At 35.5% G+C, this 17,328-nt stretch overlaps 3 protein-coding genes across 3 annotated transcripts; 1 reads left to right on the top strand and 2 right to left on the bottom strand.

Moving 5' to 3' along the window:
* Positions 1 to 1,609: 1,609 nt before the first annotated feature.
* LOC145237699 (uncharacterized) lies at positions 1,610 to 2,844 on the bottom strand. The gene is made up of 3 exons (XM_080100665.1): positions 2,469 to 2,844; positions 2,226 to 2,396; positions 1,610 to 1,865 (listed from the first exon to the last, which is right to left on the bottom strand). Exons 1-3 carry the CDS (start codon positions 2,834 to 2,836, stop codon positions 1,610 to 1,612), a joined length of 795 nt encoding a protein of 264 aa, XP_079956791.1. The 5' UTR covers positions 2,837 to 2,844.
* Positions 2,845 to 3,449: 605 nt separating this feature from the next.
* LOC145238489 (L-fucose dehydrogenase-like) lies at positions 3,450 to 8,116 on the bottom strand. Its single transcript, XM_080101684.1, has 7 exons — positions 8,020 to 8,116; positions 6,649 to 6,811; positions 6,260 to 6,396; positions 5,352 to 5,510; positions 4,914 to 5,018; positions 4,445 to 4,609; positions 3,450 to 3,971 (listed from the first exon to the last, which is right to left on the bottom strand). Exons 2-7 carry the CDS (start codon positions 6,737 to 6,739, stop codon positions 3,819 to 3,821), a joined length of 810 nt encoding a protein of 269 aa, XP_079957810.1. The 5' UTR covers positions 6,740 to 6,811; positions 8,020 to 8,116; the 3' UTR covers positions 3,450 to 3,818.
* A 451-nt stretch (positions 8,117 to 8,567) lies between these two features.
* Positions 8,568 to 17,179, top strand: LOC145238488 (solute carrier family 22 member 15-like). Its single transcript, XM_080101683.1, has 12 exons — positions 8,568 to 8,731; positions 9,323 to 9,433; positions 10,448 to 10,577; positions 10,888 to 11,052; positions 11,542 to 11,671; positions 12,247 to 12,353; positions 12,812 to 12,935; positions 13,326 to 13,460; positions 13,740 to 13,828; positions 14,127 to 14,308; positions 15,832 to 16,005; positions 16,404 to 17,179. The coding sequence occupies exons 1-12, from the start codon at positions 8,648 to 8,650 to the stop codon at positions 16,428 to 16,430; spliced, it is 1,458 nt and encodes a 485-aa protein (XP_079957809.1). The 5' UTR covers positions 8,568 to 8,647; the 3' UTR covers positions 16,431 to 17,179.
* Positions 17,180 to 17,328: the final 149 nt, after the last annotated feature.

Raw genomic sequence — 17,328 nt, 5'->3', positions numbered from 1 at the left:
TCATCAATTTCATCGCACATTCTAACTTCTTCTGCTTTAAATTCCACAAAACTGCTTGACTGTTTTAAATGTAAACTTCCTGCATATCTACGCTGGCTTTTTGCATTATCAGTTGAACAAAAGCACCCTATGACCACAAAGCAGGATTTGGATTCCAATACGAGAGGTTTTGATGACTTGCCCGATCAATCACGAGTCAGTCGCCGAAAAACAATCACCTCATGAATAATTCATCTCACATCGTGAGAGGATAATGAGACGCATGTCACATGTGATGTATGAGCTCCCAGTCACATTTCCACCTTTTCTTATTCGACCTTAACTTTTTAGCAAACCTGGAATCATTTTAATAAACCCGTAACCCTTTTGCGGTGGAATTCCTCAGTGGTCGTGAGCCCAAAGGGCCTTTTAACCCCTTGGGACTCGCAGGTGCCCTTCTTGCAAATGCGGCGTTTAAATATTAATGAGTAATTCTGTACCATTCTGACGCAATTAACTAATTGTTGACATACGAATTTGGAATCCCTGCTTGTCAGCTTGTCACCAAAGGGCTTTGCAACCCGACTAGCGCTTTAACAAACAGCTTGAACCGTGTTCCTTCGTGAATTATTAATCGTCATATAGATGTTTTATAGTATTGGCATTATCTAATACTACAGGATATTTTGGTTTGCTTGCCTACATAAACCGTTAACTTTACCGAAGAAAAAACTACAGATAGCGGGTAAAGATATTCCAACAAAAAATACTTTAAATTTTTCATCTATATATAGTTCTAAATAAAAACAAATTTAAACCGACCACAATTTACTAGTCGTTAATAAACAAAGGGAAAAAAATATGTGGACACACATTTTTAATTAGGAATGTCCTTTGGTCCAAAACCCTAACACACGAAGCCGATACATTGACCTCAGTTATCTCCGCAAGACAGTGACTCACCAAAATTGACATATAATCACCTTTTTACTGATCGAAATATTTAGCTTGTGCCAACAATCTTGTCCTAATGTGACCTGTGATCTCACAAGCAAGTCTGTTGGGAAATAGCTTAATCGATCACTTTCTACAAGATATTTTTTTTTACTCGTTTTCCCACTTTCTTGGAAGAAACATAAGCTGCTGTTTGTTGTTGCTGATTTTGCTTCTACTATTTGCTTTAGAAAATATGAAAACGGCCTTAAATTAGTCGCAGTTTGCTACAATAATTAGTGACTAGCGTAGGTGCGATAGAAAAACAGGATTAAATCAGAATTTTGATTTGCTTTATTTTGAACTTGTGTTACTGATTTATTTTAATGATTGAGTTTATTTTGAACTTGTGTTACTACGGGTACTTTGACTTTAAAATTCTTTTTTTTTTTCAATTCTACGCAAGATATTCGTAATGAAAAACTAATAATCTCTTAGACGCAATAGGCTATGTTTAAAACTTTAGTTTGGCTGTATCGTATATTAACCATGACAAATAAAATTCAAAGTTTATGAAAATGCAAGAAGCTAAAATAACTTTTGTCAAAAATTATTTTTGTCCAAAGCCACACAAATTCCTGCAGTACATGGCAGTCTTACTGTGGTAAACCGTACTCATACACATCGCTTCTTATAATCAATAAAAACTTGAATTTCCTAGAAAATGTGGAGTCACGTGAGCACCGACGCACACTTCGGGTGTGGCCACCTTGTGGCGAATTGCATGCGCTTCTTCAAAACACTTGAGAGCGGTATGGTGCTCCCTTAGTGCTTCCCAGCAAGTTCCAAGATTGTGTAGAATTTCGGCGACTTGCACTTTCTGGTTGTTAGTCACGTGATTTTCTGCAAGCGCCTTAGCAACCAGCAGGGCTCTTTCAAAAACAATAATTGCCCTGAAACCAAAAATACATTTGTTTTTCGCGTTATTTAGCATCAACAGTCAGCTGGGAACTCAGTTGAAACATTTTTATTGGTCTAACAAAATACCACTATTTCAACTGTTTACATTAAATTGTTTTAGTTCAAATATTGAGCATACTGTTTAATTGAAAAGATTGTTACTCAAACTTCCATCTTAACTTTTGTTTTATTATCTTATGTCGTAGCAGATACAGAATTATTTTTGCACCAGCACAGAAACCATGCGTTAAAGTAGCAGCTGTTGAAACGTTAGCGGTAAAACGTAATTGCTAACAAGACATCTTGGTAGTTCCTGTATTTTAGACAAAATAGTTAAGAATGAATAAACCTACCTGTGCATATTTTCGTACTTTGACCAAGCACATCCGAGGTACACGAGAGATTGAAGTATCCGCTCGTGGTTCGCCTCCTTTCCATAGATCAATCTGCGCATGTGCAGCGAGTACTCGAAACACGTGATCGCCTTGCTTGTCTCGTGACGTCGTAAGCACACCTCACCCAGTCTATGACGTAGAAATTACGTCATCATTTGCACCAAAAATGTCATTATGCCTTAACCACTAAGTTTAACATACCTGTCTAAGGCTTCGGCACTGTCAGATCTTGGATTTGCAAATTGTTCTTCGGCGTTTTCCATTGCTTTACGGAACAAATCTTCAGCTACTGATTTTCGTCCTTCCTCCGTAGCAATAGCGGCTCTCTCGATGCTCTCAATGAACAACTTGTTGCCATACACATTGGTACACAGGTCCGGAATTCTTTTCTTGCATTTAAAGTAAACCCAACGTCGCCAGTTTTTCGTGCTTTTGTCTAAATACAGAGCGTCGCCGTCGCACCCAGTGCTCAGGTTTCCTGTGCCGTGAAACTGTACAGCATTGGATATTTTGACACCAGGTATAGGTTGGAGTTCTCGCTTAAAAAGTATTTGCTGTGATGACGACATCCCTTTCGTCTCAAAAGGTTAATTATTGTACTTTTGCCAGTTTCAGCGACAAAGTCTACATTAAAAACAACAACAAAAAAGTCCAAACCAATGAATAGTCATCAAACTAGACACTAAATATCTTACCTATATATTTTTGTGAACAATTTAGTGAACAAATGTGACCTTTTGAGGGTTTAAAGTGTTGTTATATTCAACGATATTGACGAGTTTAAAATCGAACAGATTACAAATTGTTATCACAGTTACGCTAAATAAATATTCTTGCTGTGCCGATGCAGTATTGTATGAACACGCTATCTATCTATCTTTATAAGTTTGTTTCGAGAAAACTATAACGTCTAGGTCCATTCTTGCTTAAAAATGTTAAACACTCATATTAATGACGTAGTATACAAGCAAAACTATATCCTGAACTGATTACTTGTGACGTTTTGCAAAACTAAAAGCCATACTTCTAGTGTAAATACTACTTTCGCAACAGCCAATTCTATCATAGCAGAAGGGCAGCCCATTCCACATGTCTATTTACAACAACCTTGTATCACCCAACCCCCTATGTCAGTGTTTCTTTGTGAAAAATTGTGAAACAATACGACAGCTTGTAACAGGATCAGGTGTGACACTTGAGGCGTCAACGAGTCAATTTTTATTTCATAATGTTGGGACAAAGGGAAAAATAGTTCGTAAATCACAAAAAATATTCAAAGAGTTGCAACAATATAACAACACCCAACCACATAAACTAAAAGTGTTCGATTAAATGTCCATTATAACAGAAAAAATACGGACAGTGTAACACCTAAAACCAATCGACAGTAACAAGTGCAAAAGTAATTTAAAATTATTGATACAGGTACAGTAGGCCAATAAACTAATCATTCAATTTTTCCGAGATATCCTACAATACACTTTTGCATTGATTGCTGATTTCGTAAATTAACTAATTTTCCGTTTTTCCGCAGCCTTTCGTAACGTGGATTTACTGGTCTTCCGGCATTCTTGTTTTTCTTCCGTAACTCAGTTCTGCTCCTCCGCTTAAAAGGAAATCAACTCCAGTGGTAAAGGTGGCTTCAGCAGCAATGTACAATGCCAAATTGCCGGATTCTTCAAGTGTTCCGTATCTCCCAACAAGCTGCCAGGAATAGAGAATTCGAAAAAAGTGAATAAGTAAGCTGCAGACAGTGCACTGTTCGAATTGCAAAGTCTTATGCATTGTGCAAATATTAGGCCTACCATGTTTATATTTTCATCAGCAAAAGGAGGACACATTACCGACAAAGAATATTAACACTTACTTTTGAGCCCAAGAAAATGAAAGATATTTGACGAAACGCAGACAATTTTTATCTATGTCCAATTTGGATGAAGTTTAACGTACTATAAATCGTTTCAAATTAACAATGACCACAACTCATACTCTTTGGCCGTTTTTAACGGCACAATTGTTATTTATACAGTTAGTAAGTACAGAAAATTAAAAAAAGGACATTTGAAAAAAAAGGACATTTTTTATTGTCCTTAGAGGACAACTTGCTTTTCGTTAAAAAGGAGGACATGTCCTCCAAAAAGAGGACGTACGGTAGGCCTAGCAAATATGTATCTTACCTGTGCTTGTCTGCCTGCTTCTTTCGTCGCCACCGGATTCGATGAGTTTTTTGCCTCAGATTCCCACATCGGCGTCCAAACGTTGCCCGGACTGATGCAGTTAACTCTCACGTGATGTTCCGCTTCGTCGATTGCCATTGCTTTCGTCATCGACAGAATGGCGCCCTTAAGTGAACGAGTACAAAAATAGGGTTGTTAATAGTGCTACAGGATTTATATGCAAAACATTATTGTTTCGCAAGCAGTCCTATAGAAAAGAAAGGACTGAAAATATTTTCCAAGAAACAAATCAGTCAATGAATTTCTATGAAATATATTTATTTAGCCTAACTGGCATCTTCCTTTCCTTATTCAAATAGAAAAGAAAGGAGTGTGTAAGTCAAACAGCAACAACATAAAACCGATCTTTTTGCTATCTTGTCCATTTGATAAAAAAGTTTCTACATACAAATTAACTATTGTTTCACACCTTTGTAGTAACATATGGAATAGCATTAGGTTGTCCCATTGATGCTACCAAGCTCGTCAGATTGATAATGTTCCCCTGTCGTTTCCGTAAATGTGGCAATGCATACTAAACACACGAGAAAAAGAATAGTTAAAAATATGACATAGAAATAGTATTCTGAAATTTAAAAGCCAGCATTTTATGTTTAAACCAATTATCCTGTACTAATTTTAATCGCCTCTTCTTATAAATTAATACTTATTCTAAACTTTTATTTTTATATTCCCAATTAAAATCGTCATATAGTTTAAAATTTAAGCCTTAAGTCGTACTTTACCCATGTAAAACGACATTTTGACGTCACAGTATAACAAAAAAACTCACAAATGCTAACAACAGTGATCGTAAAACATTCTTGCCACGATGAAACACTTTGTTCAGTAATTTAAGTTTATGTACCTTGGCAAATAGAATATAACTGACGACATTTATGTTGAGCAAATTGCGAACGTGTTCAGCTGTGACGTCATCAATCCTTTCGCTCGGGGGGTGCTGTCCCGCATTGTTTACCAAACAATCAATGGTTCCATATCTTTTCACCGTCTCGTCAACGACTTTCTTCGGAACAAAATTTTGTTGACAAACTCTTTGACACGGGGAGTCAAAATTAAATTTCAACATTTTCAATTGGGCGTGTCAAAAGTGTTGACAGGTAATTAATTGTGTACATGTAATAACACCATTGGAAAATACACTAACACTTTAACTCACATCAAAATAAAACGTGACCGTTTAAAACGTTAGCGATAATAACACCATTGGAAAATACACTAACACTTTAACTCACATCAAAATAAAACGTGGCGTTTAAAACGTTAGCGATAAGAGAAATTGTACCTTATCAAAAAGTGATTCTTTTATTTAGGTTAGCTTAGTTCAGTGATTCTCAACCAGTGGGCCATGGAAGCATTTTGATTGGGCCACAGACCAACCAAATAGAAAGCTTTTTTTAAGAATTTACTTTCATTTGTGTCACTACACTTAATTTTACAATAATAATGGCTTGGGGAGGAATTGAGAAGGAATGTTTTTGTTTTGTTTTTTGTTCTGAACCTATTTTATAGTTGATTTCTTTCTATCTCAAAAATTTACTGGGCCACAGAATTTTTTTGCAATCAAAGTAGGCCACGAAAGAAAAAAGGTTGAGAACCACTGTGCTAGAAGGTTCCTAAGTTTAGTCTAAACTTGGCCCTAACCTACTATTTCGAGCTGTGTTTTTTATAATTTAGCTCTATACACCACCTATCAGCATTTACAAAGTTTTATTTGAAGTTAGATATGATTTTAATTGATTTTCAGTTAAGCACCTTGATATCATCATCACTTGACACGTCGCATTGGATAAAAAAGCTCTCCCCTGGTCCGGATTTGTTGACCTCGTCTTGCAGTTTCAAGCCAGCTTCAGTGCCGCGCGCGCAGAAACAAACCTTTGCTCCTTCACGCACTAAAAAGTATGTAACCCGGAAATAAGCAAAACAAACGTCATTTCACGAGTAACATAAATATCGTATAAAACTTATAGTGGTACGATATATGGAGTATTTTCGTTTAAATATACAAAACAGGATAAAGTTTGAGAGTTGTGACAATTGAACTTTGCCCTGTCAGGCCACTGAGCTACCAAAACCAGCATATACAGAAAAGGCTACATTGTATTCATTCGTTTTGAACGCTAATTAGGGTTGTTTATACTTACCAAAACATCGAACAATGCCTTCGCCTATGCCTTTTGAGCCACCAGTAACTATAACAACCCTGTCTTCGTAACGTAGCCTCAAACTAGACATGATTGGCAAAATGATGGCAAAACGAACTTACACCTATTTCGTCCTGGTACCACAAATGATGCTGAGGTTTCACTGCAAACACATAAACACACACGCGTTTAAGCGTCATAGTTACAGCTGGTAAACTATCAGGTAATCATTCAATTCTCTTGACAATTGGTAAGTTCGGACAGATTGAGACAAAATGCTTAAAGTACTTGTTATCACTAAAGGTACTGCATGCTGCATTTCGCGGTGTAAATGTAAACAAAACAACTTGTTCCTGTCCATGAGCAGGCTAATAATTAACGCGAACGAACCTGGTACATTGAAAACTCGTTAAAACTGTGTGAACACATTTACCAGGCGTGTGATGATGCCAAGAATAAGACCTGCGCCTTATGAAGCTACCTAATCGTCAACTCTATCCCTATACTTGTGCACCGGCGATATTTGGCGGTGGTAACTACTTGCGCGCATACCGGAACAAAAAACGTATTAGGTTTGCGAAACAAACTGTTACAGCCAGCGGCAGTTAATTCATTGGTTCGAGTGCCAAATTTGTAGGCCACGCCTGACTGACAACCGGCCAAGGACCTAATAAAATCTTTACGTAAAAGAAACAAATATTACATAAACTGTTGCTGCCAGGGTTTTATGTATAAACTAGACGATGCTCTTCTGGCATATCAAATAATTTGGTGCACTATACAATCTAACTAGCTTAATAGAGTTTAATCTTTATTGCTACTGAAACTCACATTCTTTCGATAGAAGCAACATCAAGTTAAAATAGGGGTAACGTATTTCCACAGTCCATACACGAGTCACCAGCGCAACTGACACTAGTTTATCGCCTTGTTTACGTTAACCAAGCTGTATCGCGCTCAAATTTTCGCACTATCAACATTTGGCAATAAGGAAACAATTCAAGTTGTTCAGTTGGTCGGTTTTAATGATTACAAATGGCTCGTAGACTACAAGCTCCATGAGCTAAAATTCCACGTTCGTTTTTTTGTTGTTGTCTGATTTAATTGCTGACTTGAACGAATCCCAAAAACTTTCGCCGTGCAACAGAAGTAGAGCTGTATATTTTGCTCTTTGCTAACATGTGTTTCAGTATGAAAAATACACAACGTTGCGTTTGTGATTGTTTTTGCACATCTGGACATCCACTAAAATGCTTCTATTACCATTACAAGTGGTTTAAATTATTTTTTTTAAATATCTTTCTTATTTACTGTTAATGATTTAATCACCAACAAACTCTGTTAAAGTAAAAAACTGCAGTTTAGAAAAACCTGTGTGTGTGTGTATGTGCTCTTCCTTCCGGCTCATGAAACCAGCGGCGACTCGTGCCTAAAAATACTGGGGGTGCTGTTCCTAGTTTTTAGCTATTACAAGCTTTGTGTGTAGGCATTCAGTTTCTAAAATGTTACTTGGTGCTTCATTTTATTAGAAAAAGCCTATAACGAGGATTAAATAAAACTATTACAACTTCTGTAAAAACATCTTTTTTTACAGAACAAAACTCCATATCTTTAAATGCACAACACGATCACCTATATCTAAACCACAATATTAGGCTTTATGCTTGCCTTTTGCAACTGAAATGAATGATGGAGTTATTAGACAAAAAAGTTGTTCTTGACTTTCCTTGATTTTCCAATGATGAATAAGAAACTTAGTTTTTTTTGTAAGCACTTTTTCACTGATTGAACAGTTATGATTTATCTTCACACCTGTAAAATAATTACGACAAAGATGAAGCAAGTTTAAATAAATTTTAAATTAAATATAAAAATAAAAATATTAAATCTATGCTTTTACTGTTAATGGTTGAGTGCACACAAACGTCAACACACGTCACACATTTTCTGCCGTTTTAACATCAAAATTTGGCTCTTCTGTGGATACAGGACAATTAATATGGACGTGGAACAAGCTTTTTTTCGCGTTGGTGCATTTGGAAAATTTCAGCTTCTTCTCTTTGTATCTTTAGCGACCATGCATGTAAGTATAAATTGTATTTTTTATTCGTAAAAAAGTGGACTGGTTCTGCTGTTCTACTGAAAATGCGACCCTGCTATGCAAAGCTGCGTACATCACAAATCGTTATTCTTTTATCAAACGTTAAGTCAAGGCAAGCTTAAGCCATTGAGAACTTATCCTCAACAACCATATTTTAACAAGAAATATTTTAAAAGAATCTTAACCATAAATGGAACACTATCCAACGATCTATTTAGTCTAGTGCAGAACATAACAGCCTAAATTGATATTAATTGTTCAGCCGTTTCGGCAAATGCTCATGCCATTATCAGCTATACTTTTCACATAAGCAGGTCCTTTATACTTTGCTTAAAATTATGCCATTGCTATACAGTATACACCGTTTTTATCAATGGCTTTATGGAACTCAAGTGTATATGAACCTTATATCACTGATAATGGGATGATTATTTGACAAAACCTCTAAACAAAAAAACATGTCACTTTTTTATGTCTACTTGTACTATAAATACTCATCAGACTTAACAACTGTGTTGAACTCTACAAACTGTTCTCCATGAACAATAACCTCACATTTAAAAATGTTTTTAGGTCTTCCTCGGACTGCAAATGGTTCAAAATATTGTGGTTGGGGCCAAACCACAACTAAACACGTCTTCAAGAGGAAAAATGCACTCACAAATTACTACTATTGTAACAGAGGTAGTTATTTTATTTAGGCCAAAGGTGTGCAACTTTACATAACATACCAAGGGTTTCTTTTGGTGGTTTCTTTTCCTGTTGAACCCCACCCTCTTTCCCTAACACGGGTGGTTAGCTTTTAGGTCCCAACCTGACTGGTTCCACCAACGTTTCCCCCCCAGTCTTGATGTCCCAATGCGCCAACCTCACCCTCTGATGTGAGTCCCTGCCACATAATGCTTTAAGTAACGGTGTAGCTGCAGCGCGTTTATCATCTTTCCACCAATTGTGCCCTTACCTTTGTCACTCTTTATAACGTCCCAATGTTGCGCAGCTATTTCCGGCTTGGTGAATATTTTAGCGCAATTGTGCTGCTACGATTTGTATCACCGGCGAAATAAACTCAACTCAACTCAAGGTTGTGGAGCCTTCACTCTCCAGTTACACATATATACATGATTCCCTAAGCTCCAAGGTTGGCACAAAGATTCTGGATGTTTGGCATAGGAATTTAAGAAGAATGCTTTGTTATGCATTATTATGCGCAGTAGTTTGTCCTATTGGTGAAGTAAACCTTTCCTACCACTCAACACTGCACCATATACAAATTGTGACATGATTAAACTAGATTAATTTGCTACAGGGTAGTAACAATACATGTTTCTATTTTTTGTGCAATTGTTATCAAAATAAATATTTATGTTTTAGCAAATCATACAGGCTTCATGACACTAAAAATATTAATAAGCACTGAATAGAGACTATTATTTAAATGTACTTTTTAAAACTAGTTGTAACCCATCAAAGAGTTCCGGAAAGACTTCTGTCCTGGGTTTGCTTGTTGACCGGCTGATTCAGTATGATGCCTTTAATGGGCCTGGCATGCATATTATAATTGTAACCCAATGTTTTATAACTTGTATCTGTTTCCAGCTAATGACAGGTTGTCAATACCATATTAATCTTTGATATAATTTAAAGTCCAAAAATATTCATAAGGAGTCTAATTTGGTAACAAAATAATTTGCTTTACAGTGGGGATTATTTGATAAAATGTGGATTGTTGATCTAACACAGTCCGTGTTTATGGGCGGCGTTCTTGTTGGAAACATGATAATTGGACAGTTGTCTGATACTTTTGGCAGAAAAGCTGTTCTCTATAAAGGTATGTCACAATTTTACTTGTGAAAACATTTGTTCACAATATTCATGGTCAGAATTTATTTCAAAAACACAACATGTTAAAATTTCATTTTCTTTTATCATGTACTTATGTGTGACAACCATATTATTTTTCGGTTGATACATAAGATACTAGAAAAATTAGTTTGTCAACATTTAAACTATGGTAGCTTTTTACATGATTAATGGTGTATGTATGTGTAAATTATGCTTACAGATAAAACGCTTTAGTCTATAAACAGACTGTAACTGTAGCAGTATTAAGATGGTCAACTGTTCACATTCTTTTTCAGTTTTTGGTCTGTTAGTATTCACTACATTCCTTGGTGCTTTTGCAAACAGCTATCAGATATATGCCCTGATTCGATTTGTGGCTGGAATTTTCCAAGGCGGAACTGTCCTTGTGTCTTTTGTGCTTGTACAGGAGTTATTGGGCTCTTCAGTTTGGACCATTACAGGTAGCTAAGTTATTTTTTCGGATGATTTCAGTGTTTTATACATTTTTGGAGAATTTTTTAGGAGCCAACCTTTAACATTGGAAAACAATATCAATTGTTATGCTCTACTGAACTGTGAATGTTCAGTTTTGAATTGTTGTGTACTTGTCAATTGGAGTGTGAAATTTACTAAACCAAAGTACAAAGTGAATAGTGGCATTGTATAATACAATAATATATAGACTCCTGTCATGGGTTCGAATCCCACCACAGGGTATCTTTTTCTAGCCTATGCCTTGCCATATGGTGGTCAATGCTTGGTGACCGGCTGATTCGGTATGGCGCCCTCAATGGGCCTGACACACTGTGATTTATATATGAGTGTACCATGATCGCTGGTCTGCATAGAAGCTTCAGGGCTGATCCCAGTTGTGAATTTATGTTTTTTTTAACAGTAATATATATTTACCTACACGGTGTATACATGACATTAACATATTTTGGCTGCAGGAAACATTTTACCAGCTATGTTTGCATGTGGTATCGCTCTGCTTGCTCTTGTCGGAAGTCAGGTACCAAACTGGAGAGATGTATGTCTTGTCACTTCTCTACCTGGAGTTTTGCTCTGTGTTGGTTACTTGTAAGTTTTTTTTTAATTTTACACAGTGTGTGTCCTTTCCCACAGGAACAATGGTGTTTTTACATGAGCTTATTGGTTGTAAATATCAATGGCTGGTGTTGGTGTTCTATACATGACAAAGTATTACTTAGCTGGCAAGCTGCAGCAAAATTTAAACCACTGACCAAAAATGACAATCTGATTTAAATTCCACCATTGAGTAGTGATTCATTGCAGTACTGTCAGACCATTTTTGTAGTTTAAGATGTAGTGGCTGAAAATTTGGCTTGATCTATTTATTTTCCAAAATAACTAATTTTTTTTTGTAATATGTTGTTAGAGAACTAAGGTTTTTGAACAATATTTTTTCCCCGTCAAGTCATTTAAGAATGTTCACGTAATATATGGATTTTGGTTACAAGGTAATTTCAGGAAATAATATTCGAATCATCCTACTCTGTGTTTGTTGTATCTAGAAAAAAATGTAATGTCATTGAGTATTTGAGGAATCTAAGTTAGTCTTAACTTTGCTATTAGTTTTTAGTCTGTTGTTCTCATGGGAAGAAATAATGTGATATTAAAAATATATTTTTTAGTTATGTTCCTGAATCCCCGCGCTGGCTTTATTCACAAGGGCGAACAAATGAAGCGGAAAAAGTTCTGCGATATATTGCAAAATATAATGGAAGAACTCCAAAAGAGTGTAAGTAATGGTTTTATTGAATTTTTCCTTTTATTCTATTTCACAAGACACAACAGATGTCTTTAATTTATATTCCACAGCTGTTTAAACATAAAATTATGTCTGGTTGTAGGATTTTTTAGGGACCTACAAAAATTTATTGACTCACAGATATGAAATTTACTAACAATGTTTTGCCTCAGACATATTGCATGTCATGCACAGTAAGCATTTCCTGTCATTTTAGTTCCCAGTAATAAAGCTACTCATTTTGCCATTAAACCGAACTTTCCACAACCTGTCATTGCATATGGCATCTGACAATGTTAATTCTCATTTTTCCAAAATTTCTTACTTTTTTATAAGCCTAAACACATTTTTTAAGTTCTTTTTATGCTATTAAAGTTTGTCCTGATATTTTATTTCATCCAGTTGTTAATCAATAAATTTATGGTTCTAACATTTGTTGATGTGTGCAGGTGATTTAATTACCCTTGCCCCGAAAGCAGTTTCAAAGAATGAAAAGGCCAAAAAATATACAGTAAGGGACTTGTTCTCATTCAAGGAAATAGCTGTGAGGACAATCGCAATGTGTTATCTCTGGTAAGGACTATTATACTGTCTATACAACACGAAAGAAATAATTTCAAATTTACAGCATTGAAAAAAACATGGACTTATGGTCAGCTTATGTTGGGTGCAATGTATTGTTTTGAAATCTGCTATTATTGGCATTTTGTGTGCTTTTTTTACTGCATTGGCAAGTGATGAAATATAAGGCAATCTCGGCAATAGCTGTTCTGTTTCTGGTAAAAAAATAGTCTCGGTTTTTGCAGACATGTTTAATGAACTGTAAATCACACGTATGAAGCAATTGGCCCACTTAAAACAAATTTCAAAGTTCAATACATGAGCCCTGATAGCAGATAAAACTTGTTGCTTTTAAATGTGGATCTGCGTTTTTTGTTGTGAAACCCAATATTGTTGTTTTAGGTTTGTGTGCAGCTTTTCCTATTATGGATTAACCGGGGGTAAATTGAACCCGAATATTTACCTGAGTTTGGCTTTATCAGCTCTTGTCGAACTTCCATCATATGTGTTGTGTGGAATTCTTATTGATCGGCCATGGTAAGTCCAAAATACTGCTAACTTACAAATAATTTCCATAATCCACAAAGGGTGTGGTTGTTAATTTTAAGAATTACATAGATACGGAAACAGTGCAATAAAATGTCAATTTTATTTGTACTGATTTAAATGTACCCTTTTCACAAAATAGGCTTTTTGGCAATTATTTATTTTATTTTACATGGTAATGTTGATACAGGTGTAACGTCAGTTTAAAATGCATTGAATTTTTTTGATCACTTTTTTGTGTATTGTTTTTATGTTAGTGGTATATTTCAGGGCTGGAAGAAAGAGAACTTTGTTCTGGATGTTGGTGTTGACTGGGTTCGCATGCATAGCTATCATGTTTATGCATGCAGATCCATCAGGTAAATTTATTAAGAAAATAAAAATTTCCACCTAATAACGTTGTTCGAAGCAGTAAAATGTAGAAATGAGGAAGTTTTCAAAGTCAGAAAAACACTACCTCTGAAACATAATTCTTATGATAAAAATAAAAAATAAAATCTTTGTGCAATGTCTTAAACATGCATTCTTTCAAAAATAAGCAGTAGCTAGCTGTAAGTAGAAAGTTTGATGGTGTTTTACTATTAGTTCTGTTCTGGTGCTTACTCAAACCAGTGTAATGGCTGTGCACATTTTAAGTCAACGCTTATAATGTTTTAGGTACATCTACAACCAAATTAGCATTGGGGCTGATAGGCAAGCTCGCAATCTCTGCTGCTTTCTCTATTGTGTACATCTATGCATCTGAGCTTTTTCCTACTGTGATCAGAAATGTTGGAATGGGTACAACGTCGGTGTGTGCAAGGGTTGGAGGTATTCTCTACCCCTTTGTCAGGAATTTGGTGAGTATTTATGAGATCTTGTTTTAAAGGTGGCTAGTTTAGATTTTATACAATTTTTTTCTTGGTGAAGAAACCACCAAATATTTTTTGCATATACACAGTGGTAGAATTAAACTTTTTTGCCAGCTGGTTCTATCACCAAATTATATTTTTCACCCGGTTCTGTTACAAAATGTCCATTGACAGTAACCAGTAATGCTAACCGGTTCGCTGATCTCATAAAATTTCGTGAGACGGTTTATATAACCGGTATGAACCGGCTGAATCCCACCACTGCATATACATGATGTTTAGGAATTCATAGGCGTAGAGTTTTAAAAAATACCGGGGGTGCGCCGTTTGATATTCCAAATACGATGCGTATACCATGTACAGTATCTGTACCCGTATAAGACCAAATAACGACACCTTTTACGTGCTTTAGCATGTAGTTTCTGTCACATTAATTTGCAAATAGTCACTTGTCGCAATTTCTGTGGGTTCGATTGGAACGTTTGCTGTGCGTCTGATATCGTCTGATGTAACAAAAGGACGATTTACCGAATCAGCAATTTCAACAACGATTAACTTTAAAGAAAAGTGTTACGGCGGGGAATAAAAATAAAGCAATTCACGTTTTAAATATAGGCGACTATGTATTGTTGACGCCTAAACTTAGGTCACCTTGGATCAAGTTTAGGCCGTTGCAGTACTTTGCCAAAGGACATTAAACTCGACTTAGGAAACAATTTATTGACTATTTTTATATTTATTTTTTATTGCAGAGAGTTATTGCGAAAAATAATATTAAAACGTTAGTCTATAAATCATGTTTATGCTTCATTAAAATGCTCATTTATTACGAAACAATTACAATTGTTACGTTTCAACCGACGTCTGTTCGATCAATGGCGTGAATGCAAGTGCATTTGTTCAGCTGGAAAAACGTTTTAATTAACCGATCTAACCTGAACAAAGATGCGATTTTGACGTTATACAAAGGTTAAGGCCGGGGGTGCGCGGCACCCCCGCACCCCCGTACTCTACGCCAGTGTTAGGAATGCACGCTTGACTTGTAATGTAAACGTATGTGGAACTGTTCAAAAGTTTCTTGGTCTGGGCTTTAGCAGAACCTGCTAAACCAGTGGTTTCCAACCTTTTTTACCCCTGGACCTATTTTAGCATCCAAATGTAACTTGACACCTCTCCCCCCTAAAAATTTTTAGTGCCTACACGCTTCAATTCGACGTTTAGATATTTTCAGACATTAGTCAGATGTTTCTGTTTAATTAGAACTGAGAGATCATGCATGCCATATGATTGCTTGCTGAATCAAAAACTGTGTTATATTATTGGTTGAATAATATTTTGTTTGTTTAATTGCCAACAAGTGGCTGATTTGAGTTGTTTAACTGGAATAGTCAGTTCTACTTCACAAACAGATTACTTTTGAATAAATAAACAAACATAACAAACTAGGTGAAAATAATGTTATAATTAATAAAACAGTTCAAAATCATTCATCATTTTGATATGTTTGTTAGGCTCCTTATGGTGCTTCCCTACCCTTCCTGGTGTTTGGAGGAGCAAGTTTATTAGGAGCAGGAGTTAGCTTGGTTCTTCCCGAAACCCTGAACCTTCCGATTCCCGACACTCTGGAGGATGTAAGCAGGAAGCGGGCGAGCTCCAAGTATGTCCGCGTTGATGAAGAGGACACAGTAAGTCATCTCTGCATTTGTCCCACTACCTACAGAGGGTTGTTATATATTACATTTAGAATTGTTTATGCATTACTTACTGGAAGCTTTATATAGATTTTTTGGTAATCAGAGAAGGTGATTAACAAACAGATAATTACATTATGATCAAAATGAGAAACTTCTTCACAATTTTTTTAATTGTTTGGTGGTAATGAAAAAGCTATTTAATACAATAGCCAATATTCACTTGTTACACTATATTGTTACCTCATAATGGTGTTAATCAACTGACCTAATAAAGAGATATTGTTTTATGAAAGGTTTGGAAAATATTATTACTAATCTCTCTTTTCAAAAGATATTCACTAATCTCTCTTTTAATAAAGCATATTTTAACCAAATCTCTCTTTTCTCAGATTGAGCTTCTTAGCAGTGACATTTAAGGTTGCAAAGGACCATGTAAAATCTCATTTGGTGATAAAGAACCCCGGTGTATTCAGTGAAATGCCATCTAAATGCACCAGCACCAGTATCAAAAGCACTTATGGTTTCGATTTGATCATTTGAATATGTTTTATGATACAAGTCTGATATAAACCAAAGTGCAATTTTAACTAAATTAAGTAATTTGACGAATACAGTTTTGACTTTCTTTTGTAGTTTAAAATAATCTACACCATTCCATTAATGTTGCCAATACCAAATTGTTTTTTTGGCCAACTGCAAACAATAGATAGATTTTATTGGACCACTTGAGAGAAGCACTGCAATATGTTGAAATCCACTTTATTTTCACAAAGCACTGTTTTTAATGCAGTATTTATTTCCACATTATGAACCAAACTGTTTCTATCTCTTTTTCTCTGAATCCGAGAAAGTGCAATTGTCTTGTCAACATTGTCATGAGTCATGACAATAAAGTCTGTGACAATGACTTTTTTTCCAAATTTATTTAATTATCAGACCTACGCCCATTGTACATTCAGTTTATAGTGTCTGTTAATCTTAACTATTACCTTGATTTTTTATGTTTGAAAAGTATACTACAACTTTATTTGTGTTTGTATTACCTATACCCGCACAATTTGTATTGAAGACAATCTATCAAATGTTTGTTACAACTTTTTGTATATTAGGTGTCTGTTCGTTTTTTTTTTGCATTTTTGGTGAAAAATAAACACAAGGAACATAGTTTGAAGTGTATATATCTGAGAAATACAAAAGAATTTGAATAAAACAAAGGAGCAAAAAAATAAAATGTGTCCCTACTACCATAGATATAAAGTTTTATAGTATCTATGCTACTACCCAGACATTATGAAAATCTCTTCTGTGTAACAA

The sequence above is a fragment of the Phallusia mammillata genome, chromosome 7, assembly GCF_965637545.1.
Source record: "Phallusia mammillata chromosome 7, kaPhaMamm4.hap1.1, whole genome shotgun sequence".
In the NCBI taxonomy this organism is placed as follows: domain Eukaryota; kingdom Metazoa; phylum Chordata; class Ascidiacea; order Phlebobranchia; family Ascidiidae; genus Phallusia; species Phallusia mammillata.
The sequence above is the reverse complement of the archived record's forward strand: the minus strand, read 5'-3'. Positions and strand labels throughout refer to the sequence as shown.

Bases quoted from the DNA above. Each gene is read 5' to 3' on its own strand.
- LOC145237699 (XM_080100665.1), bottom strand. From the start codon at position 2,836: ATGTCGTCATCACAGCAAATACTTTTTAAGCGAGAACTCCAACCTATA. The intron at 2,397-2,468 runs GTATGTTAAACT...TCTACGTCATAG, and splicing joins AGTGCCGAAGCCTTAGACAG to ACTGGGTGAGGTGTGCTTAC. The intron at 1,866-2,225 runs GTAGGTTTATTC...TTTTGGTTTCAG, and splicing joins AAGTACGAAAATATGCACAG to GGCAATTATTGTTTTTGAAA.
- LOC145238489 (XM_080101684.1), bottom strand. From the start codon at position 6,739: ATGTCTAGTTTGAGGCTACGTTACGAAGACAGGGTTGTTATAGTTACT. The intron at 5,511-6,259 runs GTGCTTAACTGA...TTTGTTCCGAAG, and splicing joins CAAGTGATGATGATATCAAG to AAAGTCGTTGACGAGACGGT. The intron at 3,972-4,444 runs GTAAGATACATA...TATTCCTGGCAG, and splicing joins AAGCAGGCAGACAAGCACAG to CTTGTTGGGAGATACGGAAC.
- LOC145238488 (XM_080101683.1), top strand. From the start codon at position 8,648: ATGGACGTGGAACAAGCTTTTTTTCGCGTTGGTGCATTTGGAAAATTT. The intron at 10,578-10,887 runs GTATGTCACAAT...ATTCTTTTTCAG, and splicing joins AAAAGCTGTTCTCTATAAAG to TTTTTGGTCTGTTAGTATTC. The intron at 12,354-12,811 runs GTAAGTAATGGT...TGATGTGTGCAG, and splicing joins TGGAAGAACTCCAAAAGAGT to GTGATTTAATTACCCTTGCC.